The 27,358-nt window shown below is 59.2% G+C and overlaps 10 protein-coding genes across 10 annotated transcripts; 3 read left to right on the top strand and 7 right to left on the bottom strand.

Annotated features, from left to right (window-relative positions):
* Positions 1 to 1,432: 1,432 nt before the first annotated feature.
* BXZ73DRAFT_102780 (uncharacterized protein) lies at positions 1,433 to 2,065 on the top strand (the record flags this gene model as incomplete). The annotated part of the gene is made up of 2 exons (XM_048015358.1): positions 1,433 to 1,470; positions 1,669 to 2,065. The coding sequence occupies 2 exons, from the start codon at positions 1,433 to 1,435 to the stop codon at positions 2,063 to 2,065; spliced, it is 435 nt and encodes a 144-aa protein (XP_047876557.1).
* Positions 2,066 to 2,115: 50 nt separating this feature from the next.
* BXZ73DRAFT_90860 (cytochrome P450) lies at positions 2,116 to 4,044 on the bottom strand (the record flags this gene model as incomplete). The annotated part of the gene is made up of 10 exons (XM_048025784.1): positions 2,116 to 2,209; positions 2,260 to 2,403; positions 2,460 to 2,588; positions 2,648 to 2,919; positions 2,971 to 2,984; positions 3,046 to 3,187; positions 3,241 to 3,496; positions 3,550 to 3,738; positions 3,806 to 3,935; positions 3,993 to 4,044. The coding sequence occupies 10 exons, from the start codon at positions 4,042 to 4,044 to the stop codon at positions 2,116 to 2,118; spliced, it is 1,422 nt and encodes a 473-aa protein (XP_047876558.1).
* Positions 4,045 to 4,789: 745 nt separating this feature from the next.
* BXZ73DRAFT_48999 (Bin3-domain-containing protein) lies at positions 4,790 to 5,943 on the top strand (the record flags this gene model as incomplete). The annotated part of the gene is made up of 6 exons (XM_048020161.1): positions 4,790 to 4,830; positions 4,887 to 5,008; positions 5,064 to 5,457; positions 5,520 to 5,673; positions 5,730 to 5,841; positions 5,903 to 5,943. The coding sequence occupies 6 exons, from the start codon at positions 4,790 to 4,792 to the stop codon at positions 5,941 to 5,943; spliced, it is 864 nt and encodes a 287-aa protein (XP_047876559.1).
* Positions 5,944 to 5,987: 44 nt separating this feature from the next.
* BXZ73DRAFT_49020 (phosphatase) lies at positions 5,988 to 7,055 on the bottom strand (the record flags this gene model as incomplete). Its single annotated transcript, XM_048020166.1, has 7 exons — positions 5,988 to 6,042; positions 6,093 to 6,284; positions 6,355 to 6,503; positions 6,572 to 6,673; positions 6,724 to 6,794; positions 6,850 to 6,959; positions 7,024 to 7,055. The coding sequence occupies 7 exons, from the start codon at positions 7,053 to 7,055 to the stop codon at positions 5,988 to 5,990; spliced, it is 711 nt and encodes a 236-aa protein (XP_047876560.1).
* A 398-nt stretch (positions 7,056 to 7,453) lies between these two features.
* On the bottom strand, positions 7,454 to 8,364 carry BXZ73DRAFT_78638 (uncharacterized protein; the record flags this gene model as incomplete). Its single annotated transcript, XM_048022907.1, has 3 exons — positions 7,454 to 7,645; positions 7,693 to 7,972; positions 8,042 to 8,364. 3 exons carry the CDS (start codon positions 8,362 to 8,364, stop codon positions 7,454 to 7,456), a joined length of 795 nt encoding a protein of 264 aa, XP_047876561.1.
* Positions 8,365 to 11,749: 3,385 nt separating this feature from the next.
* Positions 11,750 to 14,064, bottom strand: BXZ73DRAFT_90863 (glycoside hydrolase superfamily; the record flags this gene model as incomplete). The annotated part of the gene is made up of 6 exons (XM_048025785.1): positions 11,750 to 11,781; positions 11,959 to 12,889; positions 12,946 to 13,041; positions 13,098 to 13,169; positions 13,224 to 13,324; positions 13,593 to 14,064. 6 exons carry the CDS (start codon positions 14,062 to 14,064, stop codon positions 11,750 to 11,752), a joined length of 1,704 nt encoding a protein of 567 aa, XP_047876562.1.
* A 1,136-nt stretch (positions 14,065 to 15,200) lies between these two features.
* On the bottom strand, positions 15,201 to 17,246 carry BXZ73DRAFT_90864 (P-loop containing nucleoside triphosphate hydrolase protein; the record flags this gene model as incomplete). Its single annotated transcript, XM_048025786.1, has 9 exons — positions 15,201 to 15,591; positions 15,651 to 15,809; positions 15,862 to 16,189; positions 16,239 to 16,266; positions 16,317 to 16,610; positions 16,667 to 16,696; positions 16,757 to 16,976; positions 17,027 to 17,060; positions 17,111 to 17,246. 9 exons carry the CDS (start codon positions 17,244 to 17,246, stop codon positions 15,201 to 15,203), a joined length of 1,620 nt encoding a protein of 539 aa, XP_047876563.1.
* A 284-nt stretch (positions 17,247 to 17,530) lies between these two features.
* Positions 17,531 to 20,017, top strand: BXZ73DRAFT_78641 (MAS20-domain-containing protein; the record flags this gene model as incomplete). Its single annotated transcript, XM_048022908.1, has 9 exons — positions 17,531 to 17,660; positions 17,714 to 17,923; positions 17,987 to 18,102; positions 18,152 to 18,305; positions 18,553 to 18,683; positions 18,735 to 18,953; positions 18,989 to 19,369; positions 19,441 to 19,539; positions 19,604 to 20,017. The coding sequence occupies 9 exons, from the start codon at positions 17,531 to 17,533 to the stop codon at positions 20,015 to 20,017; spliced, it is 1,854 nt and encodes a 617-aa protein (XP_047876564.1).
* A 698-nt stretch (positions 20,018 to 20,715) lies between these two features.
* On the bottom strand, positions 20,716 to 23,663 carry BXZ73DRAFT_102787 (uncharacterized protein; the record flags this gene model as incomplete). The annotated part of the gene is made up of 6 exons (XM_048015359.1): positions 20,716 to 20,741; positions 20,794 to 21,141; positions 21,200 to 21,805; positions 21,862 to 23,044; positions 23,203 to 23,451; positions 23,520 to 23,663. 6 exons carry the CDS (start codon positions 23,661 to 23,663, stop codon positions 20,716 to 20,718), a joined length of 2,556 nt encoding a protein of 851 aa, XP_047876565.1.
* Positions 23,664 to 24,269: 606 nt separating this feature from the next.
* On the bottom strand, positions 24,270 to 27,176 carry BXZ73DRAFT_49126 (cleft lip and palate transmembrane 1; the record flags this gene model as incomplete). Its single annotated transcript, XM_048020192.1, has 16 exons — positions 24,270 to 24,383; positions 24,445 to 24,523; positions 24,578 to 24,597; positions 24,651 to 24,743; positions 24,796 to 24,946; positions 24,998 to 25,037; positions 25,094 to 25,169; positions 25,221 to 25,340; positions 25,463 to 25,532; positions 25,588 to 25,909; positions 25,968 to 26,040; positions 26,098 to 26,219; positions 26,280 to 26,394; positions 26,457 to 26,788; positions 26,894 to 26,927; positions 27,084 to 27,176. 16 exons carry the CDS (start codon positions 27,174 to 27,176, stop codon positions 24,270 to 24,272), a joined length of 1,854 nt encoding a protein of 617 aa, XP_047876566.1.
* Between the last annotated feature and the right edge of the window lie 182 nt (positions 27,177 to 27,358).

Here is a 27,358-nt window from a genome sequence, read left to right on the forward strand (position 1 = left end):
TGGGAAGGCAGCATGACCGAGACGGATGTCGCCTGCTGGCGCGTGCTCCCGGCCAGCATTGACATAGCCGCTGTCACTTCCCTTCCACGTCGAGCGTCGCCTCACGCGCCACGTCCTTCTCTTCTATCGTGCACCCATCCGCCCCACTTTCCGATTTCCCCGGGTGCGGGTATGTCTCCCAAGTCTGCGTGCCACGCCCAAAGTTCCTAGAGCTTGAACTGGCCTCAGCATCTAACGGCTCTTGAACCAAGACAAACCACTTCAGTCAAGTGCGTCTATGTTTCCGTACGTCGCTGCTAGCCGACACGCGCCCAGCTGCGGATCATCGTCCCTGTCCCTGGTGTCGTGCAAGCAACGGGCCTCGGATCAAATGCGTGCATTTCCCATGTCAGTTGTGGGCGCTTCTTCTCGCAGGGTGTTGGCTTCGTTGGGATCACCACGACAGCGTCGGCTTCTTCTTCTCCAACCTTCAGATTCCCGGTAACGGTCACCATCAGGCAGCCGGCTCCCCCTCCGCCTTACTGAAACTTCGGACCGCTCCGCCGCTTTTCGTCCTGGACCCTCTTTCCGGTCAGCTGGGACGCGCGCAGACTTGGGCTGGGCGTCGAGGTCCAGAGATATCGACGAGAAGGTCTGCAAAGGGCGGATCATGAAGCTTGAAGAACGACATCTCGTTGCATGCGAACTGGAAAGTTGATCAGTCCAAGCGCCGACCACACGTCAAGAAGGCGGACGATGAATGAGACGTACCGGCCCGGGAAAATGAACGGATTCGGGACGAAGTACTTGTGTATACGCTCGTCCAGTCGAATCTGTGCGGGGTGTGCGGGGTGTAGCGGGTAAGACGCACCGGTGTGTCGTGCGAGGTGCTCCGAGTTGAGTCAACGCGCAAACGCGAGGCCACGGACGTATTTCCACAGCTCGCCGTTGATAACCCTCTTTCCGGAGAGCGTGTCGGGGAAGTCCCGGATGGGGGGGGGGGGGTTCGTGGTATACCCCGTGTCCCAGAACAGATTGCACCGAAACGCGTCCATTCGGAGCTCGTCAAATGCGACATCTTAAGAGTTCGCTGTACGAAAGGGTATGTCAGAACCAATCCCACGCCACGGCTCGCACAGGGATACTCCGGAACGCGGCCAGATTCGCTTTCATAATGCTATAGTTCCCAGACACCTTCCCATCCAACGCAGGCGGGAGAACCGCCCACGTGCGCGCAGCGCGACGAAGATACGAGCAGGAATCATGCCAAATACGCACGGTAAGTACGAAAGGGCCACTTAGCACACCTGCGACGAGGCCTATCCACATCCAGAGAATATAGGTAGCACCGCATGACTGCCTCTGGGCGAGAAGACATTGACGGAGAGAGGAAATGGGGAGCGTGGAAGGGATTCCAGGACGAAGGGGCGAATTTGCTGCCAGCTTGTAGGCGATGGGCATAGTGGTAGAGGAGAAGAGAACGACCGACTGGTCAGTGTTAGATGCGCTGCGTCCGCATAAGTGGGGCCAGCGGCTACGATCAGAAAGCTCGTCCAGGCGCCGAAAGACGCGCCGAAAGACGGGACGCGTATCGGAGATTCCACCAGTGGTGACGAGGGTGTTTGCTCTCCCCGTACCCCTCTGTGTATCGCCCCGATGAGCTGAAAATCGCGATGGGCACCTACCCAGCTACGAGTTCACGTTTTTCCGGGTCCTCAACGTGGCAAACACCGCAGAGACAGCGGAGCTCGTCGAATTCTTCAAGAAGATCGGCCACACCCAGTTCAAGGCCGCCGAGACCGCAAAGAACCCGAAGAACGCGGCGACCCTCCGCGCCATCGCCGACGGCCACAAGCTCACCGACCAGCCCCCGGACGAGGGGCTGGCTGTGCTCCTCGCCACGCTCACTGTGCAGAGCGCGAAACTCGGCGAGGCGGAGCGCAAGTATGCCATCGGCGTGGTTTCCGACGGCCGGCTCAAGTCGACGGACCAGGTCTCCGGTGAGTGGCTTGGCAAGTCTGCTACGAGCGAGGCGGAACGCGTGCTGAAGAGGGAGGCGACGCCCTCATTTGCAAATTGCACATAACTCGAAAGACCAATAACTGATGGACACCCTTGATCCCACATATAGGTGCCTCACTGATTGCGTCCTTGGTTGAACTCGTCCACGATCAGAGCAGCGGCTTGAGGGGACCGAGCCACTATGCGGCACCTGCAGTCCTCCGGCCTCCTGTATGCGGAATTCAAAAACTGCGGACCATAACCGTAAAAAATACGCACGAGACAAATTCGCTGACCAACTTCGGCTCGACCACAATGACGCCCCCATTCTCATCCACCGGAGGTTGGAAGTCGAACACGTGGATGAGATGCGAGATGGTCAGGAGGATGGCGTTGTCGGCATAGTGTCTGCCTGGGCAGACACTGGTCGTGCTAACGTTGAGTACACGACGCACAAGAATGTTGATATCACTACTTACCGTCTCCCAAAACCAAATACGTAGTCTTTCGGGTTCCTCACATCCGGATCGATCTTGCCGTCGCGCATGAACCTCTCTGGGATGAAGGCCTCCGGATGATGATAGACGTTGGGGTCGTACAAGCATGCCCTAGAGGGTTGTGCGTCAGGCCTCGATCGTGCACCGGAGGACAGCTAAACGGAGCATACCAGACATTAGCGATAATCATGGTGTCGGCGGGCAAGAAGTAGTCGCCAAACTGCTCGTCTTCGGTAGTGTTGTGAGCGAGGCCGAGCGGGACCACCGGCATCCAACGAAGCACCTCAAGGTATATCGCATACATATACGGCAGCGCGTCACACTCTGCGAGGTCAGGCAGGCGATCAGGTCCAACTGCCGCATCCAATTCGGCTTGGGCGCGTTGCAAGACGCGGGGATAGAGAGACATCGCCAGGACAAACGACTGGAGGATGTCGGGGGTCTATAATAACAGGTCAGCATCGAAGGGTCGGGTGGTCAGCACGGAGCTCACCGTGTCCGCTCCCGCTGCCATGTTCGAAAGAGAGGCTGAGTGCTACTTCGTGAATGTAAAGAAGGGAACACGAACCTGCAATGATGGACGCTGTTACACCTCTCGCTACCTCATCGCCTTCGGCGTTCACAGAGATATCATATATATCGTCATCGGGATTCTTCACAAATTGCGCGAGTACACCTGACACAACGCAGTCGCCCATTTCGTCGCGCATCTAAGAGAGGCAATGAGTGTCATACCACAGTGTGAAAACAACGGAAGATCTACCGCGGCAGCTTTATGGAGGGCATAGGGCATGTCGTGCATATTCTTGGCCTGGGCACGCAGCCGTGCAAAGTGCCTTTGAGAGGGAAAGAAGGAGGGCAGATAACGGAGGAAATGGAGGACATCGACAAGGAAGTTTCCTGGGATCAAAGCTTCCCGGCCGGCTTCCAGCCCTTTGTCGATAGTCATCAGAGCCTCGTCGTTTTCGTATTTGGCATCAAGGCCATATATGACCTTCATGAGGGTAGCGCCGACCGTGCTGTAACATGATATCAGTACTTTCGTTAATTCGACAGCATCGCATGCACCCACTCTTGGAAATGATCTTGAAAGCGGTCGGGCGACTCAAGCAACTTGTGAAGGAGCACCCGCGACGACCACTCCATTGCGGGCAAGTACTTTGTGACCACGTTGGGGGCGAAATGCTGCCACGTCGCGCGCCGATACACCCTCCATTTGTCACCATATGGCATGAACGAGAAGATGTGTGTCAAGCCAAGGCTGAGAAATGGCTCATGCATATCAGCGCCAACATATTAGACATCGAAGTCGAAGATTGTCAACGTACAGCTCATGGCTGGCAGTGTACGGCCGGCTTGAAGTGGTGGCTGACCGGCGGTCTAGGTACTGGAGAATGTCGTCTGCGGAGTTGAGGACAACGACGGGGCTACCGATGATCTTCATGCCCATAATGTCGCCTGTCGTTTTCCATCATCAACATGAGAAGACCAGGGATTATCACATGTAAGACTGACCGTACTTCCCACACAGGTCTCGCAGCCCCTCCCACGGTCGAAGGGACGGCATGTCGAGCAAATTTCCTATGAGTGGCAGCCTCGGAGGACCCGGCGGGAAGGGCGGCCGGGACTTCGCGATCTCCGTGAAGAGAATGAACGAAGATACAAGAACGAGTGGTGGCCACGACCAGAGCGCGACGGTCGAAGCCTGGGGGGAGGTGGAACTTCCATGCTTTGTGGTGATGACTGAAGATCGGTAGGATGGCAGGATCTTACCCTCTGCGTCATGTCAGGATATATAGCGTCTGTCGTGCGGTCGCGGCTCTTTCGGGTCCACGTGGCGGATGCCGCCGTACAAAGCCCCTGTTGCCGCCCCACGATTCCGTGCACCCTCGCACGCATCTCGCATGCTCCGCGACCGGAGCCATCTTGGAACAACAATGGTATGGCTTTGTCTGACCGCACTGCTGGTGAGAGCGATATACGCTTTTCCATGTCGTTCATTTCTTGCGACGTGCTGCCAGGAGTCAGGACCGTTGAAGTCATGGCTCCAGGCACTTTTATGCCAACTGCCACAAATCCATAAAGATTTGAGTGCGTGCTGTGGTAGTGACCAAGCAGATCGGTGAGAATAACGAACACCGAACTCGGTTCGTTTCGACAATTGAATTTGAGGGGCAATTCCAACCGTTCTAGTAGCGCCCAGGCGGACCGCGAAGCGCCAATTCAAATTCACACGGGTCGTTGACGCTTGGCGGGCACTCAAGAAGGCGCACAGGCTCCGCCTCAGGTAGTTGGACCTCAACTACGCCGGCATGCATCCCACAGAGATACCTATCTACGGAAACTACCATGGGTATTTATGCACTTCAAGCGATCTCAACAGGACACTTATTCGTACTTCGGGCTCAGATACTACCACAAACGCCCATCCGCCAGCGACTCCCGACTCGCCTGTCTACCTCCAAAGTTGTTCCATGATGCCCGCGTCCTAGACGTAGGGTGCAACGAAGGCTTCGTGACCTGCGAGATAGGTACGCGTCTTGACACCCATCGGACCTCACTCAGGACGCTCATCGACGTGGCAAGCGCAGACCCTCGGCGCGACGCGCGTCGTCGGCGTCGACATTGACGACACGCTCGTCCGCGCCGCTTGGAAGCACCGCAGGACCGTTTGGAGTCAGCAGGGACCTCCAGCACAACCGCCGCATCGTGACGCCTGCGACGAAGGTCGCGATCCAGCGTCTGGCCCGAGGAAACGGAGGCGGACGTCTGACTCGGGATGCATGCCAGCGTACTTCCCCGAAGCGTTCGAGCACATGTTCGGGCCCTTGCCTGTGCCGGACGCCGTGCAGAGACGGACGGATGATGATACAGAAGGGTCTGCAAACGCGAGGTTCCCGCATAACGTCTCGTTCCGCGCAGCGGACTGGGTCGCGGGGCCCATCCCGGAGGACGAAGCGGAGTACGACGTGGTCGTCGCGTAAGTGCGTTTTCGAGCAACTCAGCTGCAAGGGAGACAGCGTCAGTGACCTCGCACTGCAGATTCTCGGTCTCGAAGTGGATCCATCTCAACGGCGGAGATGACGGCCTGCTTGCGTTCTTCCGGCGCGTGCACAGCGTTTTGCGCGTCGGTGGCACGTTCGTCTTCGAGCCGCAGGAGTGGGACACGTATGCGAAAGCCAAACGGATGGACGTGGTATGTGTTTCTTCGATGCTGTGATCTCATTCATCGGCCGATCGAAGCGCCGCCAGAGGCTCAAAGAGAACGCGGCTGCTCTCAAGCTGCGCCCCGGCGACTTCGAGCGGGAATTGCAAGATCTTGGCTTTGGGCCGGCGGAACACATGGGCACCGTGGGAGATGGAGGTAAGGCGGTCCTCAATGAAATGCAATTGCCGTCGCCAATCTAACTTCTCTATGAACTCAGGATTCCGGCGCCCTATAGACCTCTACGTGAAGGTACGCTAACTCCGGATTGACTTCTATGCAGTAGGCGTGATTCTACAACGACCTCAGTCCAAGTCAATCACGACCTGGACACCACCTTCCGTGGGCTTCATCGTAACCCTACGAAGAGTCAGAACCGCCGTGCCGTCGATCTTAGCTAGTTCACTTACTTGGAGAGGTTCTTCACGAGGTAGTCGGGCGCGACCTCCTCCATCTGCTCGCGCGAGTGCGAGGTGATCAACCCGAGGGTCTTGCATCCCGCCGCCTGCCCGCTGCGTACCCCAGCCGGCGCATCCTCGACGACGAGACAGCGCGCGGGGTCGACCCCGGCGCGCTTCGCCCCAAGCAGGTAGGGGTCGGGTCTGCGGCATCCCGGTGTGAGCGCCGTAGCCCAAGGAGCCTTTCGAAGGCGGAAGGGCATGTCTCACTCACTCGGGCTTGCCTTTCTCGACGTCCTCGGAGACGACGAAAGCTTCGGGAATGGGGATCCCGACTGACGTGAGCGCAGCGGTGGCGTAGACGATCGTCGCCGACGTGCAGATCGCCCACTTTGGCTTGGGCAGCTTATGGAACTCGCCGATCTACGGTGGTTGCGGTCAGCGGGAGCAGCACAAGATGAGCACATCCCGGGGGACGGTCGAGAGCGCACCAATGCCATGATCGCTTTGACACCAGGCAGCGCGACGATGCCGTGGCGGCCGTTCTTGGTGGACTCGGCCACAATCGCCTCTTCGAAGCGTCTGGCCTCTCTCTGTCCACGGGGTGAGCGAGTGTTGGAAATTGAAAGGGCGATAACAGCACCTCGAGCTCGTCGGGGTCAGTGATGCTGCAGTGGAGCTTGAGATTCTCGACGGTGCGGACTCCGTGCGAGCCTGGCAGAACAGTTGAAAGACAGCAATTCTACAGGTGACCGGCGAGACCACGCACTGCTGAGAACTTGGTCTACGTTCAGGCCGGGATACTTCTCCTTAAAGTGCTCCCATGCGCCGACGACACCATCGGTCGAATCGACCAAGGTGCCGTCCATGTCAAAGAGACTGTACGGGAAAGATCGGCGGGGTCATTGCAGTCGTGACGCGAGCGATCGCAGGACTGCCTTACATTGCATCGAAGTCGAGGGTGACTTGAGGCATGGTGGATGGAAGGGTAGGGTGTCCTCAGCTTACACAGTGCTCGAGCCTGCCAGCACTGAGCGGCCTGCCGGGCCGGAGCAGGACTACAGCCTGCAAAACAAATCGGAACGTGTTTTCCGACCCCCAGCGTCGACGTAATCGAACCCGTCTTCCCCGCGCTTCAGCAGATACAGACAGCGCTGAAGGCAGAGTCCAGCGCCGTGCAAGTGATAAACCAACTGACCCTCTAGATCTCGCGCAGGGCGTAGGGCTGTCGAGGCTTCAAGGGAGGATCCGACAACATATGCAACGCATTACACCACTTGATTCATGCATGCTTAAGTTAAGGTCGCACTTGTATCACTACCATAGTAATTCTTTTCGCCTCCCACACCTCCTTCACTCGCCGCGCTCACCACTCAGAGGCCGTTCCAGTCAAAGACACCAATGAGACCCGCGTTCGGGTGGTTGATCTGCCCCGTGTACAGCCCGATGACGAACCGGAGAGGGCTCGACTGGCCGCCGCGGAAGTCCTCGAGGCTGCTGACGAGCGAGTCGATGTCCTGGCTCTGGATGTCCTGGATGACGCCCTGCTGCATCGTGAGCGTGAGCTGGACGTCTTCGATGTCGCCCCCGAGCGGGTGTAGCTCGTGACGACAGTCTGCCCGCTCGGGTTCTGGTACGCGGAGTTGAAGGACGAGTCGAAGTCGTTCCGGATGGTGTTATCCTCGGAGCCGAACGTCTCGGTGTGGGTCGCGCTCTCTTGCTGGACGACGAAGAAGTAGTCGGCGCCGCTCGGGACGTTCGGGCACTGGTAGGTGTCGCCCTCGACGCGCTTCTGGATCACGACCCCGTTCGGGGACCGCTTGACGTTCGTGCTCGCCGCGGGGGCGGGGGCGGGCTCGCGGGCCTCAAGCTCCCCGATGGCGTTCGCGCCGCTGGAAAGACACGGTGGATGATCAGCGACTGGAACGGCAAGAGCAGGGCGCAGCGAAGCAGCCTCTTACCGGATCCAACGCTTCTTGCTCTGAGGACCGATGTTGATGATCCCGGTCGCCTCGTTGCCGACGTCCAAGCACGTCCCGCTGAGCGCGACCTGACCGACGTACTGGTTGCATCCTCCACCGCTGTAGAGGTTGTACGTGTTCCCGTCGTCCTTGTCGAGGATGTAGCTCTGAGCCTGGCCGAACTCGATGCACGAGCCGAGAGGCAGGGGGCTGGTGTAACCTTCATCGGCGCCGGTGCACTTGTTCCCGAGCCAGAGCAACAGGGTGTCGGCGGCGGCGAGCTGAGCGAGGGCGACGGCGAGGATGATGGACTTGGTGAACATGATGGCGGCGGCGGTTGTGGTGGTGGTTGTGGTGGGAAGGCGAGCTGAAGACTGGGAGTGAAAAGCTTGCGATGGAGTTCGACTGGTGCTGCTCGCCTGGTTTATAAAGCGTGCAAAGCTGCACATGTTGTGCGCAAAAATATCATGGTCCGCGTGCGTTGGATCAGGTGTTCGTCTGGACGCGCATGGCACCGGATGTGGGGTCAGTTTCACCCTCAGCTGCTTCACCAGCACCTGAGGCGGCCATCTCCAGGCCGCAAGGTTTCGGCCAATGTGGAGCAGACTGGAGTTTGGAGCCTGGCCGTTTATTCGAGTTCTGGAGGGACGGTTAAATTCCCTGATCCGGATTGTTTTCACTGCGTGATGAAGGCTCGAGAAGGGGCGTGTGGGACGTGGGCCGACGGTCTGTCTACAGACTACGACCCAGCTTGCGTGCGGCCAGAAGCGCCTACGTTGAGTGCCTAGTCATGGCCTGTCATAGGCAGACCTCCATGCCTCTACACCACCGTAGGCAGGCCTAAGTGCAATATTAATCCAACCCAAGCGGGCTGATCATGCCTACGTCGTCATGTGCACCGCCGGGGTCTGGCAGCTGGCTACGACATACAGCCCATGCGCCAGTATACGCGGCGCAACCCCTTTGCGTATGCTGCCTAGACGGGTCTGGTTACGCTGCGAGGTTCCAGGCACACCGCCTCAGTCTCGGATTCTGCGACGAACTTTAACCTTGAAAGACCTACGAAGCTACCACCTCACGGCCGAACACTGCCACCTGGCTAAAAGCGACGTTGGAACCTCGTGGGTTTGATGGAGTGTGGAAGGAGTTTTGTGTGATGTTGGATTATCTGCTTAGGAGGTTGTCAGCGGTGCTCCGAATTGGCACAGGTTGGAGCATAAGCTCTTGCCGCGACACCTGACACCCACACCCGAAACCCTTTTACCCCACGCGCATTCGAAACCCACAGGTTGCATACGGTTTCGGTGGGGCGAAACCGCAAAAAACCTCTGTTGGCCCCGCACTGGGCCCATCTTCAAGCAACATGGCTCGTGCCCTTGACGATGTGCAACTTTGCACCTCGGATTTCGGGCTCGCACTGGTAAGACGCGATCGGGATGCCAGTCGCAGGGTGAAGGCGTCACGCTTGGGCTCCTCTGGGGAGGGACAGGCGGACAGATGGCGAATGTACGGCTGATGGAGGGCTTCAAACCGGATAGGTGGTGGATAGGAGCAAACGCGACACGGCGTACGGTACGGGCCGTGGCACGCTATGAACACAGCTCCGGTCGTTTAATTACGTAAGTACAGTTGCAACGATTCCATCAGCGGGCGGCCCGAGGCGGCCCGCATCTAGCGCCAAGCCCCAACTTGAATACTGCACTCTTGACAGCGACAAGGGCAACTCGTGCAAGGTATCAGATCCACCTTCGAAAATATTCCGTCTGAAACTCGCAGACAGTACTGCCTTTTCGTTCCACAAACACCAGTCCATCCTCGAGGACCCCACGAAGATCGACAGCACCGTCACACCTGCATGAGACGTTTGTCAAGCGGCGCATGTCTCCAGATGCTCGCACACAAGTTCAAGTGATTTTCACTGAACCATACGGGACTAGAAATCTTCCTGCGCGCAATGGTGAGTCGCGGGAATATCAATATACCAGATGAAGCAGTACCGCCAGCAGTCTGTCCCGAGTCAGATCATCTCCGACGAGTCCGAGCCTGCCCAAACCCAACGGAGCCCTTTACCGGCGCAAACCGAGCCAGATCTTCCGGTTCTAGCATCCAATGCTCCGCCGTCCTGTCGATGTCCTCCAATTCGAGCCTGTTCTTGCGCACCCACGCCGTGAACGGACCCCCGCCCGCGAACAAGGGCGCGACCTCCTGGAACCGGCGCAACACGGCCACGAGCTGGTAGAAGCCGCGCTGCATGTACCTCCACTCCGCGGCCCGCCCGCGAAACTCGGTCGTGTCGACGCGGGTCTGTCGCATGAACATGAAGTCCGGGCCTCTGCGCGCCGCGGTCAGGAGCGTCGGTGTCTGCGAGAGCAACATCTGCGGGTATACGCGGTTCCAAATGGCCCTGCGCGGGATGCCGAACTCGTGCAGGGCCTCCGTCTTGAGCTCCACCAGTGCGGACTGAGGCACAACCGCGCCCGCGGGGACGACAGAGATGTCTGCGCTCCGCGAAGGTGGCCGCGGGCGCCGGCCCTCAGGATTGTGCGGGCAAGACGGCGACTGGGAAGAGGACGCGGAGGGGAGGCCGAGAGCGTTTGGAGGGAAGTAGGCGTCGATTTCGCCGCGGACGACGAGCCTCAGCCCGCCAAAGTCCTGTGGGCAGACAGATAAGCGAAGGCACGGATACACAGACGTCCGCGCAAGGCTGCTCACGTATTGGAGGACCCGAAAGTGTTCGAGGCCGCGCTCACAGCCTGCGGCTGGTGTGGTGGTCGCGCTCTCGAAGTGGATGCCGTACCGTACGTCATGGCCCGGCGACAACATCCTCTGCACCTTCGCACGGGTGTAGGCCTCGCTGGGTGGCGCGCGGTGTATTAGGATGGTCCTGCCAGCAGTTGGCTGTATGTCGAAGCCGACCACGTGGGGATCCGCCTCCCACTCCGTTTTCGGGCTCGTCGCACGACGGATCCAGGACATGGTCGCACTGAGCACACTAACTTCTGTAACGACGTCGACGGCGGACCAGTCAATAGCGTATTCGGGGTGTATGCTTGCGGTGAAGTCCGCGGCGCGAAACAACGTGTGCAGCGCAAGCTCCGGTGCCTCTGTACCAGTGACTTTGAAGCTCGGGACTGTGAATGGCGTATTTGGGGGAAGCCATTGCCGTGGAGAGCCTAATGGCGGAGCACACCAGGTAAGAACGCAGGTATTGGCCCAGACGGGGGATTCCGTACCGGGCACAAGGATGGTAGGCTGCAGATCATTTGTCCAGTTGTACGAGGTCACATATTTGACGTTCTGAGGTATCAGTGGAGGGCCTTCTTCGACATCAGGAACCAAAATGTCCGTGCTGCGAGTGAAGATCAGCCTACGCCATCTTCCTCCATCAGCAAGTCGTTGAACGCTGGGCCACTTGTTCCTGTTCGGCGGAGTTGCGAAGTCAATATGATTGAGAGTCTGAGACTTAGGATAGTGGGCGAGTGACGCACTGTACAAGGTAGTTAGGGCTGCCTAAGAGATAAAAATGGGCTCGGCGTGGACCACCCATGCAGCCTTGGCGGAATTGTTACTAGCAGTACTACTTCAAATGCCTTCGGAGCTTGATGTGCTGGCAATGCACCGGCGTCACGTGATTAAGTATGGGTTCGAAGTTTATGCTGACTCAGCCAAGACACAGCCCCAGCTAATCATGCACATGTCCCAGTCGCTTCACCAGTTTCGTGCGCCAACATATATTGCATCTACATGTCCGTTATCCATACCTCCTCGAGTCCAGAAAGATAAGCAAGTATAAACCCATCAAACGATAGCAAGCAAAGCAAGCACAACAGCGACCCCTACCGCGACCTCTCGCGCAACCCCACCCCTCAACGCCACGCTGTCCCCGCCCGACTTCCCGTTCTCTCCGGTATGCGGACCCGAGTTCGTCGCATTCGCGCTGCTGTTCGCCGCGGCCGTCGCCGTGCTCGGGCCCCCGAAGAACACGACCGCCATGCCCGGTCCAGGAACCTGCACCGTGCACCCGTCCGCGCACGACATGTTCGCGTCGGGGCGGCTCGCCGCGAACGTCGCCGGCACCGGGTGCGCGTCCCCGACGCCCGCGTACGTCAGGCCCCCGTACGCGATCTCCGTCGCCTCGTTCACCGACGCCGCCGCGAGGTAGCGGACGGTGACCGCGCCGGCGGCCGCCGAGCCGGCCTGCGCGGCGAGCGCGGCGTCGATCGCGTAGTCCGCCGTCGCGCCCGACGCGTTCTGGTAGTTGAAGAGGACGAGGGTGCGGATCGCGGCGGACGCGCCCGCGTAGATCGCGTACCCGGCCGCGGTCGCCGTCTGCACCGTCTTCGAGTTCTGGAGGTTGAGGTCGACGACGCGCGCGCCGTCGGTGCCTTCGAGGGCCTCCGCGACGGGGAGCATCGCGTAGTACGGCGGCTGGGTGAGCCAAGCCCCGGCCTGCGCGGCGGGGACGTGCGGGGGGTCGAAGGGGTTGTAGGTGATTCCAGGTTCGCGGGTGTGGATGTACGCCGCCTTGTAGCCGACGGCGGCGAGCTGCAGCGCGTAGTCAGCCGTCCAGAGCGCGACGCCGAACGTGTTCGAGACGCCTTGGGCTCCGCCGCAGGCGATGGAGTTGAATTCGTCCATGATCATCGGCTTGCCCGCCGCGTTGGCCATCGTGATGCCGGGCGTCTGCCAAGATGCGAGCCGGACGGTGTTGGCGTGAACAATGTACCATTCGACGCCAAAGGAGGGCTTGCCAGTGCAGGTGTTCTGGGGGTAGTGCTGGACGGTGATGTACTTCAACTGCTGCTTGTACTTGTCGAGCCAGCCAGACTGCAGCACCGGAGCGAGGTCCTGGTTGGAAATCCTCTCAGATGTGTCTCAACGGGGATTCCATGTGACACACTTACCCAGAAGCAACAGGTGGTCGGGCCAGCAATGTTGTTCAGGCTCAAGACATCTCCTTGAGGGGTATTCTGCAGAGCGTTGAAAACAGTTTGGTAATCCTGCAGAAACGTTCCATCAACCAACGTGTGGTCATTAATATCCCGGAAAGACATACATCGATGTAGTCGTCAGTGGTATAGTTCTTCAAGTATGGGCGCTGCCCGTGGGCAGAGTAAAGGTCCGGTTCCTGCGCACGGAGATGAGCCGGACGGTCGCAATACTAGGACTAGATCGAACCCACATTACCAAGGAGAAAGGCATCGATCTTGTCGCCTACCGCCTTCTGGATGTCTCCCGCCAACAGTGGTATGTTCGTGTTATTCGGCGTCCGCAGACTGAGCCCTGGAAACACATCCCGACTCTGATCAGCCCCGTGTTGAACCGCCCAACACCACCAGGCACAGCCCCTGGATGGAAACCAGCCGATCGTCTTGGCGCAATGAATGCGGCCCGTGTGCGACCGTCCCCTGTCTCACCAGCAGCTGCCGCAGTGCCGCAAGTTGAAGCACCGCACTGCGCGGGGTACGATCGCCGGTCTCCATTCTATGGGCGTCTTACTGCCCAATCCGCCTTTCCAAGCCAGTCTAGCGAGTGCAAACACCGTACTCACCGACGAGGTACTCGGCACCCCCTACGGCGTCGCTCATCGCGTTCATCGTGTCGAACAGCTGGGCGCCAAAATCGATAGGCTGGTCGTTCGCGTTCGCGTCCGGATCCGTGAAGTGGATGAGGTCGGCCTGGCCGGGCACGTACGTCGAGCTGTCCATCGAGTTGCCGCCGAGGCGAAGGCGGACGGGCTTGCCGGACCCATGCGCGTGCAGCGCCGAGAGGTACTGAACGACAGGAGCGGGGACGGTCGACGAGTCGTTGCCGAGGTAGTAGTTAATGAACGAGAGCTCGAGCGAGATGCCGAAGAAGTTGGAGAAGACGACATTGCCCGGGGTCGGTGCCCCGCCTGATGGCTGGGAGACGGGGACCGCGGCGTAGACGGGGCCGGTGCAGGCGAGGAGGAGGAGGAGGAGGAGGAGGGGGAATAACACGACATCCCAGAGGCGCGAGGTGGAGGCGCAAGCGGCCAACATCACGCTGACAGAGGGCGGGCTACTGGAAAAGGAAACGGCGGAAAGCAGTCTAGCCCAAGGAAAAGAGCGGCAGGTGAGCGCAGAAAGGAACAAGAGAGGAAAGGTGGATGCGCATCGGGGACAAGACGCACTTTTAGGGGGGCCGCATCGGGGCTGTGACTGTTTGCAGCAAGGTCGGGTCGTTGTGCGATCGGAGGACGACCGTCGAAAGATGCGCCCATACGTTCCACATACGGCCTAGCCGCTGTCTTGTTCATGGCGGCATCTGAGACTCGACCCCGGCCAAGTGGTCCCATGGGCGTCTGCGAGCGCGCCATATCGCGGCCCGAGGCTTGAAATGGCCCCTGAAGGCCTCACTGGGCGGCAACCTAATAGTTCGACAGCACCAAGTGCGGCCTCGAATGGCCGGTTTACCGTGTGGACATGTGCGAATTGAGGTGACACGGCATCCGAGCCGTAAGGCCTTATGGAAGGCAGCTTACAACTTTTTATCACGACAGCTCGGTATGCTCAGAGGTCGATGTTAGCATGTATACTGTACTTGATGGGTGTGACCACAAACTGACTGTGGACAGAAAGTTCAAGGGCTGAATCCCCTCCAGCGTTCACAAAACGCCGGTGATGTTCTGTGGGCAGAAACCTGAAAGTTCAAATCTTGTGGTCTGCGACGAAGGGATGGAAGTAACTCACTAGCGGGCTGTATGCACCGAAATTGCAGGTAAAGTTCGGACGTGGCAGGTCATAAGACGTCTCAGCGGCCGTGATGACGCCCATTCTATCTCTGTCTCATTATCCGACGCCCCGAGGGCCCGTCGCCTGCAGCAGTGAGATGCGAGACTTCTTGGCGGCGAGGGATCATAGGGGATCATTCCCTCACATCCTCCCCGGGCGGCACGTCCGTCCAGACACACTGTTGTAGCGTCAGCGCTGTATCTTATCGGACAAAGGCGAGGGGTCGTGCGTGCACCTTTTCGCTGCCTTGAGAACTGCACGCGTCCCTCACGACGTACGGGACAAGGGAAAAAATCCAAATCCCCAATCTATGGTACACACATAAACTCCATCCATTCCTGTCCATCAGATTTTTCCACGCCGTATGATGCGGCCACTGCTTGCCCCGAGACTGTAATGTGAGCTCACGGCATGAACGACCGGCCAAACGAGTACGCCATCGAGCGTAGTTCCCTCCGAGCGCCCAGACCGGTCTCAGGGCTTGATGGTCCGCTTGCACCGGGCAGGCCACCCGGCATACCGCCGACGGAACCGGAGCTCGTGTCCCAGATGCGAGGCATGCCGAGCATGCGCTCGTCCACCTTGAAGAGCGATGACGAGTGCGGGGGACGGCGACCGAACTGGGCGCTAGGGCTCGGGGGTTGCGTGGAAGCAACGGAGGTACGAGCGTGACCCCGGGCGTCCTTGTCCTTGTCGAGCTGCTCTCGGAGCACCTTGATCTGTGCCTTGAGGAGCGCAGCAAAGTCCGGTTTATCATCGCCATCCTGACCTGCCATGAGGACGAGCGTCGCGACACTGCGGGGAAGGCAGTCGAGTCAGCTAGACGGCGCCGAGTCATGCGGAGACCGACGTACAATGCTTCCTTCAGGTACGCAAAGCTGAATCCTTCAGTTTGGCTGGCCACTTCTTTGACAAGGCTGTCAGGGAAATCGATGGAGTTGTTGTTCTTGAGCTTGTTCTGCCAGTACATCGCATACAGCGCGCGTTCATCCTCATTGGGGTCGTCGAAAAGGCTGTGCCTCAGGTTAAGCGAGCACCAATAGAGCAGGGCGAATTGATGCTCACTATTTCCGGTCGAAGCGGCTCGGCCGATTGTTCAAAGCAGGATCCAGGCGATCAAAGTGATTGGTCGAACCAATGATGAGGATACCATCATTGCTCTCAATGCCGTCCAGCTGGTTCAGGAAAAATGAGCGGTTGCGGTCGGTGATGAGGGAGTCGAGGTCCTCAAGAATGAGGACGCAAGGAGCCATCTGCCGAGCCATGTTGAACGTCGCTTGCATGGCCACTTCGTCTCCGAGCCATCCTGTGAACGTCTTCACATAGAGAGGAGCGTATCCCTTGTCATCGCACTCCTTCATGACAGCCTTCATGCTTATGGTCTTCCCATTCCCTAAGAGCGGTCAATGGCTTTTCCGAACACAACTTTCGATGCCACTTACCAGGTGGGCCGTACATGATCAAGCCCCGCTGCGGAGAACATCAGTATATAAGTTCCAGCGAGCTTCTGATCGACCCACCTTCCATGCAATCCCAAGCGATTTGTATAGCTTCTCGGAATCAAAGAAGCCTCGTATATCTTTCTGCATCGCTGTCTTGAACTCCTCCTTGAGGATGACGTCGGCCCAGTTCGCTTTCTGAACTTCTGCCCACAGCGGGTAGCTCTTCTCCCAGTAGTTACCGTTGAAGACGAGAATCTCTTGATGCAGCTGCGAATGCCAGCCGCCCGCTGCTACCAAGAGCGCACGCGAAGGCTCTTCCGGGCCCTCGTGGAGGACAAATGTCTGGTTCATGTAGCCCATCCCGTACGGGTACTGCGCGCATGAAGGTTTACAGCATGTTCTGTTCAGGGCGGTACATGAACTCGCACCTTGACCACATACACGAGGAAATCATGTTTCTGGATAGAAAATGACATAAGTCTCTAGGATTTGGTGGGGCGCGAAACGGTGGCACGTACGTCCCAGGCGACGGTGAAAGAGCCAAATTGGACTTGATCCACGAGAACACCTGGGACAGAGGACATATGCCTCGCGACTGGAATGAAGATACAGTTGGTGATGAGGTCCGCGGGAGAGGTGGGCTGAACCATTGCGCCGGGGAATCCCAGGACGTTGGTGGAGTGGTCCTGGACGAGAGTGACCGAGTGCTTGGGGTACAGCTTGCGGAGCTGCCGTGCCCTGCAGAGATGTTCACCATGGCAGTTCCCAACGAAGATAGCACCACGTACATGAATACAGGGGGCTCGGCAAACTTGTTGGAAGCTGTGCGCTGCTCGACACAAGTAAAGAGATGCGAGCAGCACGAGACGTACCTTGATCGACCCAAGGCTCGTATGCAGGATCAGCAGCCCCGCTAGCAAGCTGAGGCATGGCATCCTCCTCGAATGTGACCTTGATGAACGCGTCCTCGAGCTCCAGCGGGCTCAAGGGAGAGCGAGAGCTTGTCATGGTGGGTGAACGTTGGGGAAAGGAAGAGAGTCGCGGCAAAGGCACACACGACAACGTTGGGTGGAAGCTTTATATGCGTGGGATAGAAGACAAGCGGCCGGGGTGATCACGCAGTTGACCGCAGCGGGCTGGGCGGTGCTGCTGCTGCTGGGAGAGGGAGAGACTGCGACAGGCGCCGGATCGGGCGACGCCGGACCGTGCACGTGCAAGCGGGGGACGTGGAGGCGCCGGGGCGTTGTGTCATCGGGGGAGGAGGGGCACAAACTTCGTCTCCGGCCTCAACCATGTCCTCCGCCTCTCGGCCGTCCACTGCCCTCACCATCACCGCCGTCACCGTCCTCGGTGGCCTGGTCGCGTATGCCGTCTGGTTTGACCACCGGCGGCGAAATGACAAGGACTTCCGCAAGAAGCTGCGTACGTGTTCGCGCCACTTGTCATGACGCGTCGCCGCTCACCGTGCACCGCAGGGAAGGACAAGAAGAAGGTGACGAAGCAGACACAGCAGGACCAGTCCGCCTCTGCCAGTGTCTCTGGCCTCGGTTCCATCAACGTCAGTCCTGAGGACATCAAGGCTCAGATGGTCAAGATCGGGTCGGAGGAGCCACCAGCCACCCCCCAGCAGAAGGAGGTCTACTTCATGGCTCAGATCGAGGCAGGCGACCAATTCGTGGCGCGAGGTACGTTTCTCTTTCGTGCTTGTCCCACATCGCGTTCGACGTCCGGATACTCATGTCCTGCAGGTCCCTTGTTCTTCGTGGATGCCGCCGCGTGCTTCTACCGCGCCTTCCGTGTCTATCCCTCTCCCGTGGAGTTCATCATGATGCTTCAAAACCAGCTTCCCCAGCCCATCTTCGAGGTACGTTGCCCACCATGTCGCCTGCATTCTCGCGCTCATTCCCCGCCAGCTGTTCATGCAATTCGTCAACGCGGATGTGAGTATCTCGCATTCGGAGAATGAGCACGAGGAGCATGCGGAAGATGTAGAGACGAGCCCGACGCGCTCCGGACCCCCATCCGAGACGTCCTCACAAGAGTGGGACCAACTCACGGACCCGGGCAGTCAGCCGGCACCGTCGGAGTGAGCTTTCGATAGCACCTCAGATCTATAATGCTTCCTGCACACTACCGCTCCGCCTCTTGCTGTCTGTGCTCCACTGCCGTTCCACTTTCTAATATACATTCTTGCTTCTTCTCCATGCCAATCTCGTCCTCGGTCAAATCAGATTGCTTCTCGTGTCGAAGGTGAGCCTTTATTCCCAGGGACGTCGTTTCCGCAGCTGAGGGAACGTAAATCGCTTGGTGATAGGTTATTATGAGTTCTTCCCAGGAAAGGCGATGAACGTTGCCATCGAGTCGGCTTCATCGGAGGAAGACAAACCCCCGAAGAAGATCCTTGTGGCGAAGAAGGACTTCAACGCTGGCGATGTCATTTACACCGTAAGCAAGGCCTCCTACCCTGTATACTCTCCTTGACGTCTTTGTTCACAGGAAACGCCGATGATCTCTGCTCTGGACGCTGATCTTGAAGGCAAGCACTGCGCGCACTGCTTCAAGCCCGTGGACGAAGCCTCCCTCGCGTCACCCTCCATGGACACGTATAATGTTGCCTTCTGCTCCCAGACATGCCGCGCCAAGGCCCACCGGCAGTGGTACAACTTCCTGCACGGCTCCGACCCCATCCTTCCCCCGAGCTTGCGGAAGGCGCGGGTATGCTCAGCGCAGACGCACGGCAGGCCGCGCAGACGGCGTACGCGACATGGCTCAACGGTGCGGACGACAAGCCTCCCGTCAAGCGTGCGCACGTCCTCGCCGGCCGCTTCCTCGCGAAACAGGTCGCACTCGAGACGGGCAAGCTCCTCCCCGGGGGCGCGGCGGACCTCGAGGCGGAGCTCCACCGCATCGCGGACGGCAAGGACCGGTACGGCGTCGGCGACCACATGGAGCGCCTGCGCTTCCTCGAGGGCAGCGTCACGGATCAGGAGGTCGACGTACTCAAAAACGTGCTCGCGTCGGCGCTGCCCGGCTTCGAGAACGCGATGGAGACCGGCCGGCACGCGATGCTCATCGGCAAGCTCTCGTACAACGCGATCGGCATCACCCCCGACGGCGGCAGGGATGACAAGGTGTGTTGCGCTGCGTCGTTCTCGTACCGACGCTGCGTTTGTGTGGGTGTACTGACTGTCCTGCCTCGTAGCCTGCGCCAACCGAGCGTCCTGAGGACCAAGAGCGCACCCGCACGCCGCACGGCACCTCGCGCCAGCTCGGTGCCGGCCTGTACCTCGTCTCATCTTACGTGCGTCCTGTTTCCCTTTCGTATCTTGTCTCTCATGTCCTGTTTCCAAAAACCTTCAACACAGCTCGCACACTCCTGCGACCCGTCCACCCGCCCGGTCTTCGCCCCCGGCTCGACCGACCTCAAGCTCGTCGCCACGCGCCCGATCAAGGCCGGCGACGAGCTCACGATCGCCTGGGTCGACGTCCAGCGCCCCGCCGAAGAGTCCGCGGAGCTCGCGCGCCGCATGCGCCGCATCGAGCTCGCCCGGGGCTGGAGATTCAAGTGCGAGTGCTCGCGCTGCCTCACCGAGACGCTGGCGGAGCTCGCCGTGGAGGACGACGCCGCGGAGGGCGCGACCGCCGCCGTTGCGGAGGAGGACCTCGGCATCACGGGCGACGAGAGCGTCACCGAGAACGTCACCCGGCACGAGGGTCGCACCGCGGGCGAGCCCACGGGGCTGTCGATGATGGGTGGGCCGGAGATGGGCCCGGACTAGACGCGGGATAGACGGATCTGCTTCATCGTGTCTCGCTTGTCCCTCTGACTGTGCATACTCGTCTCATTACGGACTCTCGCTCTCCCTTCGCTGCGCATCTCAGTGGTAGCGTTCACAAAAGTTGCATTAGATACATATATAGTCTACCTAATAATCATAAGCACCCCATCTCGCCGCGAACTACGCGCGCGTAGGCTAGGCGTACCAAACGGCGAGAATCACGACGGGTCGAAGGTGTCGCAAAAACCATGGGGACGAATGGTATCGAGTGTGGGATTGCGTGTGAGCGTGGCTATGATGTGGCACGGTACAACGAAAACGTGGGCGAGGCGCGGCACCGACGTAGACGTAAGCGCATGATAACGTGGGTTCGTACAACAGCGCGACGTGCCCTCGGGCGGAGAGTCGGCGTGCAAGTTACTAGGTGATACAATTATGTACAGAGAGCAGGGGCGGTGCAGGTGCAGGTGCAGTTGGGGGGGTTTGCAAAGCTGGGCAATGACAGCGGGTGATACAGAGCGTCGACGTCATGGGCACAGTGGCAGGAGCAGGGTGATGGATGGTGAACAGGATAGACGGTAGGATGTGGTGATACGTAGTGTGACTGCAAGGGAAGTGCAAGAGTACAAACAACTGTCAGGGCAGTGGAGGACATTAGCAAGCAATACTATGATAGATGTCGATCACATTGTCGTCGGTTACGCCGCGAGACTTCGCCACATGCCTGCAGACCCAAGGTGAATTGATGGTGCTTCATGGATGAGACAGGGACGTACCAGCCTCAGGCATCTCGTTCCGCTTCTCGATAATCTTCAATGCCCGTTGACGAGCCTTGCTTCCGATCTCATCGGCCACGATCTCCACGTCATCGTCATCATCATCGTCGCCGCTGTCGATGAAGTCGAGCGCGCCAGGGTCAATCGACCTCTTCCGTTCACGCTCCGCATACGACTGTCGCCTGAGAGACGTGGATGTGTTGTTGCGGAGAGCCGGAACGACCAAGCCAGACTGATCAGCAAGCGACGTCTTAGGCTGCACTTCGAAGCCATCGCGGCCAAGCGGACCAATGGGAATGGGCAGCGACTGGGCGATACCGTGCTGGCCTCTGCTAGCGAGGTACGCATCTGAAGTGATGGCCGTCAACGAACACGCATCTCCGACGGAGGCGTCAAAAACGCTCACCATCATCCTCATCGGTGACATCGCTGTCAGGGATATTGTACGAACGGGGCTTCGCATTCAGATCGTCCGACGTGTAGCTGCTCTCTTCATGGATCGGCTCGGGTCCGACCTCGCCCGCGCGCCGGTCGCGGCGGTTATAGAACACCTGCCAGGCTTTGCTGTTCTTCTTCCAGGCATTCCGATGGCTGGGTGTACTCGCGTTGACGAGGCGCAGGAGCTCGGACTGGCGAGGATCGTCCTCCGAGTCGTTTTCCTCGGGAACCTCGATGGGACTCTGCACGATGTCCGGGCGGGTTCTTGAAGGATCCGGAGAGACAAGGGACTCGCGCAGAGCCTTGCTACGCTCTGCAGTTTCCGTGGATGGCGGCGTTGGGTTGCGGGACGGAGGGCGCATAGATGAGGGTGCCGGTAGCGACGCAGGGCGTAATGACTGTAGCTGGGGTGGCAAGCCCGAGTTGCTTGATGATCGACTATGCGAGGGCCGAACGGGAGGCAACCGCACGTGTTCTGGGGGAGGTGGCTTCGTTTGGTCCACAACAACCTCAGCCTCCTCGGCAGGTGCGACCGTGGAGGTCTCAGACTCATTGTCCATATCGAACACTAGATCTGGAAGGACGTCACGTGTCAGCAGCACAGCTGTCTCGGGCATTCCACCAACTCACCATCGTTGTCCGTGGGGGGAGTAAGTTGCTCGGAGCCCGCATCGCCCTCATCGATGACCGCGACCGCAGGCTGCACATCGAACGTGACCTTGCGCTTGCCTTTCTCGGTTAACTCCTTCTGCACGTCCAGAGTCTCGCCCTCAGCGGGCTTAGATTTGGGTGACTTGGACGTCTCTCCGGCCGCGTGTTTGATGGCGCTCTTGTGAATGCGGGGCGACTTCCCGGTACCCGCCGCGGCATGGTGGTCCTCGGGTGGGGCATGTGAACTGGACGCCACGGGGGGAGACGGGATCTCCGCTTCCGCCGCCTCCGCCGCACGCCTGTGCTGCTCCATCTCGGCTTCGATGTCCAGAACGTAGCGGAAGCTGGTCGCGGTGTCCTTCGTCTCACTCATTTCGCGACGATACGCTTCTCGAATGCTTGTCTCCGCGTCGATGTTGATTGCGGAGGCAGGTGTCAAGGACGACCGGGTCGACTGCACGCGCGCGGGGCTAGACTTCGGTGGCGAGGGCGAGCCGGACCCATTGGAGGACCCGCGTGCAGTAGAGGTGCCGTTTGTGCCGTTCGCATGCCGCTGTGCGTCTGGATGGTGGAAGGCCGAGGTCTTCAGCGACGTAGACAATGCAGATGGGGGCACGTCCATGCGCTGTGGCGAGGTCCGCGTGGACGGCGAACGGGTTGGAACAAAGCTCGAGATCCGGACGGAAGCGGAGGTTTGTGCCACCGTCTGGCTCACACTTCCGCCATTGCCGGAGACGCTCGTCCGCCGCCGCGGCGCGGGGGACTGCTCGAAGATGCGCAAGCCGTCCATGAATCGCGTCCAGACCAGCTGCACTTCCTGTTTAAGAGCAGCCTCGGCCTTGTGCACTTCCGCGACTTTCTGTTCGGTGAGCCGAGCCAGGCTTTCTTCGGCTTCGTCCCTCAGCTGCTGGGACCGCTCGCTCGCTACAGCAGCAAAGTGCGAAAAAACGACATGTGAGGGGGTGAATGGTGGGGGCAAGAATAGCGGCGGGAGTTCTGGGAGGTGTTTCCTGCCGTCTTGAGAGGGGCCACGAACATTGACGTGGTCTGAGGGCTCTGCGTCCGAGGATGACACGGACGGCGGCGTGCCGCCCGGAAGGACGATGTTGTAGAGCGTCGAGAACAAGGGGGAAGACTCGGCCTGGGTGATCTCGTCCCCTGTCTGGAGGTGCGCACAGGTTAATGGCGTCATTAAGGACGAGACGAGACGCCAGAGTGGCTGGGACGCGTAACTCCGCTGAAGTGCTGCAGCGGAGCGGGGCAGACGTAATCCCCGCATACAACGATGCGGCAGGGAAGCGAAGGAAAGCGTGCACTCACCAGACAGCCCCTGTAGACCTCAATCCAGCCGGAAGAACTCTTGCACAACTCCTTCTCTACCCAGTCCTCAGTGGGGAGCAGCGGCCCCTCTTCGGAGGCGAGGTCCGGGGTAATGCGCTGCGCGACACGGTAGACGAGCATGCCGCACACGAGGCATGTAATGGTGGTGTGGCGCGTGAGCTCGGCGGTGGGCGAGCCAGAGTCGGGGATGGGTTTGCAGCGGGTTCTGAGGGTGACCTCGGTATGGGCCTGTCCGCGCGAGCGATATCGAAGAAAATCAGCGACAATGGCAGGCTGAGGTGCACCCGGACACTGACCACAAGGATGCCGTCGTCAGCGACATGGACAGCGGAGAAGCCGGCTTCGACGGCGGGCGAGGCGTCTTTGGTAGCTTGCGCGTGTATGCGGACGTTGAGACACTTGCACGCAAACGACCGAGGGGTAGCGCCGTTCGGGGCCATGGCGGGCCAGCTGCTGGAGGGCGGGTGCGGCAGCGAGCACGGGAGCGTAGGGGCGCGCGAGAGTGTGCAAGAGAGTGCGAAGTAGGATGGCACGAGAGGGCTGGGGCGCGGGCACGGGCGCGGCGGAGGCAGTTGACGCAAGGCAAGGACAAGGAAAAGGGAGGCGGTGGCTCGACCGTCACTCCCAGTCAACATCGGAGCGCCATTTTTTTACCACGCACCGGCTCCGGTCCGATTGGCCGCGCGCTGGCCACCGGCAAACACGCTGCGACCCCGCGTCCTCGCCGCGCCGTCAGCCCCCGCCCCGCCAGGTCACCTGTCCGCTCATCCTGCCCCGGTACGGCAGCGCTCTGCGCTGCGCTGTTCACATGCGCCGTCCACTGGATTGCCGGCCGCCCGTTCAGCCTGTCGGCCGTATATAGCCCACAATGGACTCCCGCCACGCGTGCCGGTACTATCGAACAACATCGCGCACATGTTCCGCAACCACTAGTACTCTCCCGACATGCCATATGTGCTACTGATCTCCCGTAAGCCAGCACTGATGCACAGTGCTCCGGCCGAGATAGCGTTTCCGACCCCGCGCTTCCCCAGACCGCCGAGACGTCACCGATCCTTCTTCGATTCAGTCTTCTTGTCCCCCTCGACCACGTCCACGCCGGACCCCATCACCTGACCGTACTCGTTCACTCGCTTGGGGTCGATGCGGTAAATCCATCGCTGGAGTGGAAATGCGCATCAACACGTCGCGGCCACACCTGCGCTGCTCAGGGTCACGCACCTGGTACAAGAACACGAGGAAGACGACATCGTCCCGGAAACATGCCAGACGGTGCAGAATCGGCATCTTGATGCAGAATCTGTAAAGACGGGGTCAGAAGCCAGAGAACCCCGCGATCTTACACATTACATACGCGAAGAGGTCATCCACGACCTAAGAAGCAATCTTGCGTTAGGACGCGCTGATCGGACACTAAAGTGACGTACCGTAGACAGCGTCTTGTAAACCATAGCCTTCATCGGCATATGTGCTACGCTCTTGAGCTTGTAGTTGATGATGAGTTGAGGGATGAGTTGCGCCTACAAGAGGTGAGAGCATGATCACTGGAAACAGGTCAGGTAGAAGACGTACGAAGCCAAACATGTATACGAATGAGGTTAGTGTTGAGATTACGAACGAGTACCATCCCCTGTGAGTCTCGTAGAGGAGGGAATAGACCGAGTAGATGGCTAGACAGGGTATCGTGAAGTAGGATACTATGCGGAACGCAAGTTTATCATATCTAGAGCGATGTGAGTACATCAGAGCAGGTAGCCAGGAGATTGGTACTGACTCTTGAGTCTTCTTTTCGTCCTCACTCAAGACGTGCTTGTCTAGAAAGTCCACCGATTATTGAAAGGTTGCGTGGTCGACAGATGACCGAACTTACCCTTGATTTGTATACTGTATGGCAGCAGAGACCCAGCTGGGGCCGGGGCTATCTTAATGTCTACTGCTTTTGTGATCTGGGGGATGTGTTAGCAATGTAGCAATGTGCGCACATAGAGTCGAATTACCTTCCACGCTTCAATGACAACTCCAATCCCAGAGCCCATTAGAATCATCCAACTCGTGTCTTGGTTGTTGTCGATGAGATACAGAAGGACGACCAGCTGCACGAAGACGTTCATAACAATCTGAATAAGAAGTGTAAGTGTACAAGTATGTTGAGGACCGCAGGTATGTACGAACAGTCCTGTTACATCGGGGTCAGCATTGCAAGCCATCGAGACATAGTCCCGGCAGAAACCTACCTGACGGAGACGCCAACGAGCTCTTGCTTGTGCCTCCAGTGAGACACATCGGAGCTGAATGCGAGGAATTCGAAGCTGCATGCATGTTAGCCTCAATTGAATGCCAAGACAGAAGGTACGATCCACTCACAGCACGTGAAGCACGCTGACGATTCCAGTCACCGCGAGGAAGTACGGATTCGTCTCCGTAAGCATCCTCTTGACTTCGTCGAGCTCAGACGCCGAATTCGCGCCCTGCTGCTTGGCCGCCTCCGCGAAGCTTTGAGTTAAGGACGCAAAGATGGTGAACTTCCAGTACGACATTGGCTGGAACTCGATCTGGAGCGGCAGGACGGGCGTTGTGGAATTGATTTCAACATACTGCGAGCGCAGATGCCAGAATTCGTTCGGAAAGATGATGGGCCTGTAGTATGGGTGTCCGCTCGGGTCCCGCTCTGGGGTGAGTTCAATGTCTGCAAAACGAGTATTGTTGAGGAGCGCGGTCGCGACGCGAATCACAGGAAGACTCACAGCGCGCTGAGGTGGCTTGGACCTGTTGGAGGGGAATAACTGGGTTATCTGAGATCAGTGCCAACGTCATATTCTGACAAATGCAAGGTGAGCTCTATGACGGTAGTGTCTTCGCGCCTGAAGAACTTACAGGATGCCAGTGAGAGACAATGACATCAGGCTGTTCTTCCTCAGCCGCTTCGCCTTCAGCGGGACCCTTTAGGAGGTTCTTTTCCTTTCGCACTTTCGTCTTCGGGAGATACTTCGTAAGTGCTATTCATCCGCAATCAGCTGTCGTCCATGTCTCACAACGACAGAGAACAGAGAACATACGTGCACGGACGTGGTGAACCGACCGCGGGTCAAAGTTGGCGTCCGACGGGTCCGGGCTCGCCCCGTCGCGCACCAGAAACACGTCCGCCCAAAGCGTGCCGTTGTTTTGTACGCTCTATCCCCGCGCGCGCACGCATAAGCACTCGCACCCTGCGGTAGACAAACAGGCCCACTCACAAGGGGGATCTTGATTTCGAACTCGTTCACCCGCTTCTCGTTCCAGTCTCCAAACGTGATGTTGCTCCACACGAGACTCGGCAGGTCCTTGTCCGTGTCCTCGCGGTAGCCCTTCGTCCACCTGCGCGAGAACACGTCCCCGGTCGGCGACGTCGTCAAATGCACGTGCATGGCGAGGGGCAGCGCCAGAGGCCACGCCGGCACCGCCTGCGCTGGCACCGCGGGCACCTGCGCCTGCGGGACGCCGCCCTCCTGCCCTGGGGCGGGTGCGACTTGCGCCGCCTGCTGCGCCGCCTGTTGTGGCTGCTTGTTTGCCCCAAGGAACTTCGAGGCTGGGGACGCGACGCGATCGCGGCCCGCAGCAAGAGCGAGGAGGAAGGGGGGTGCGAGCGTCAGCGGGCGATGCGGTATGAAAAGTCGCAATTCGCGTCACGCACCGATTTGAGAAATGGCGTAGAACATGATCACTTGCTGTACCGCGCACCGCGCAGGACGCGCAAGCCCCAGTCAGCATTGCATTTTTTCGGAAATCCCCCAGCCGTCACGCCAAAGATGCAGCGCGCGGAGGGTGCGGTGTGCGACATGGCGCGGGCGCAAAGGGGGAGTGAACGTCGCGAGAGGACGCACCTGCAAAACGCTCCATACACGACGCATAGGCGATTCTTCCGCGGCCGGGGCGTTACCACCCCCCGCAGGAGCGGGCGCATTCTGTGCTGGCATTTCTGAGGCGTCCGAGACCGTACGCCGTTCGTCTGTGCAATCCGACGGTTCCCGTCGGTGCTGTCCTGCGCGCGCGGGCGGCGCGATGTGTGATGCGAGCGGTGGCTGGGGACTAGCTGAGCAACAAAGCAGAAGGCGGGGTCGTACAGCCGCGAGGGGGCGCGGCGGGAGGTGCTGAGACT

Source organism: Epithele typhae (genome assembly GCF_022376455.1).
Source record: "Epithele typhae strain CBS 203.58 chromosome Unknown BXZ73scaffold_34, whole genome shotgun sequence".
Classification (NCBI taxonomy): domain Eukaryota; kingdom Fungi; phylum Basidiomycota; class Agaricomycetes; order Polyporales; family Epitheliaceae; genus Epithele; species Epithele typhae.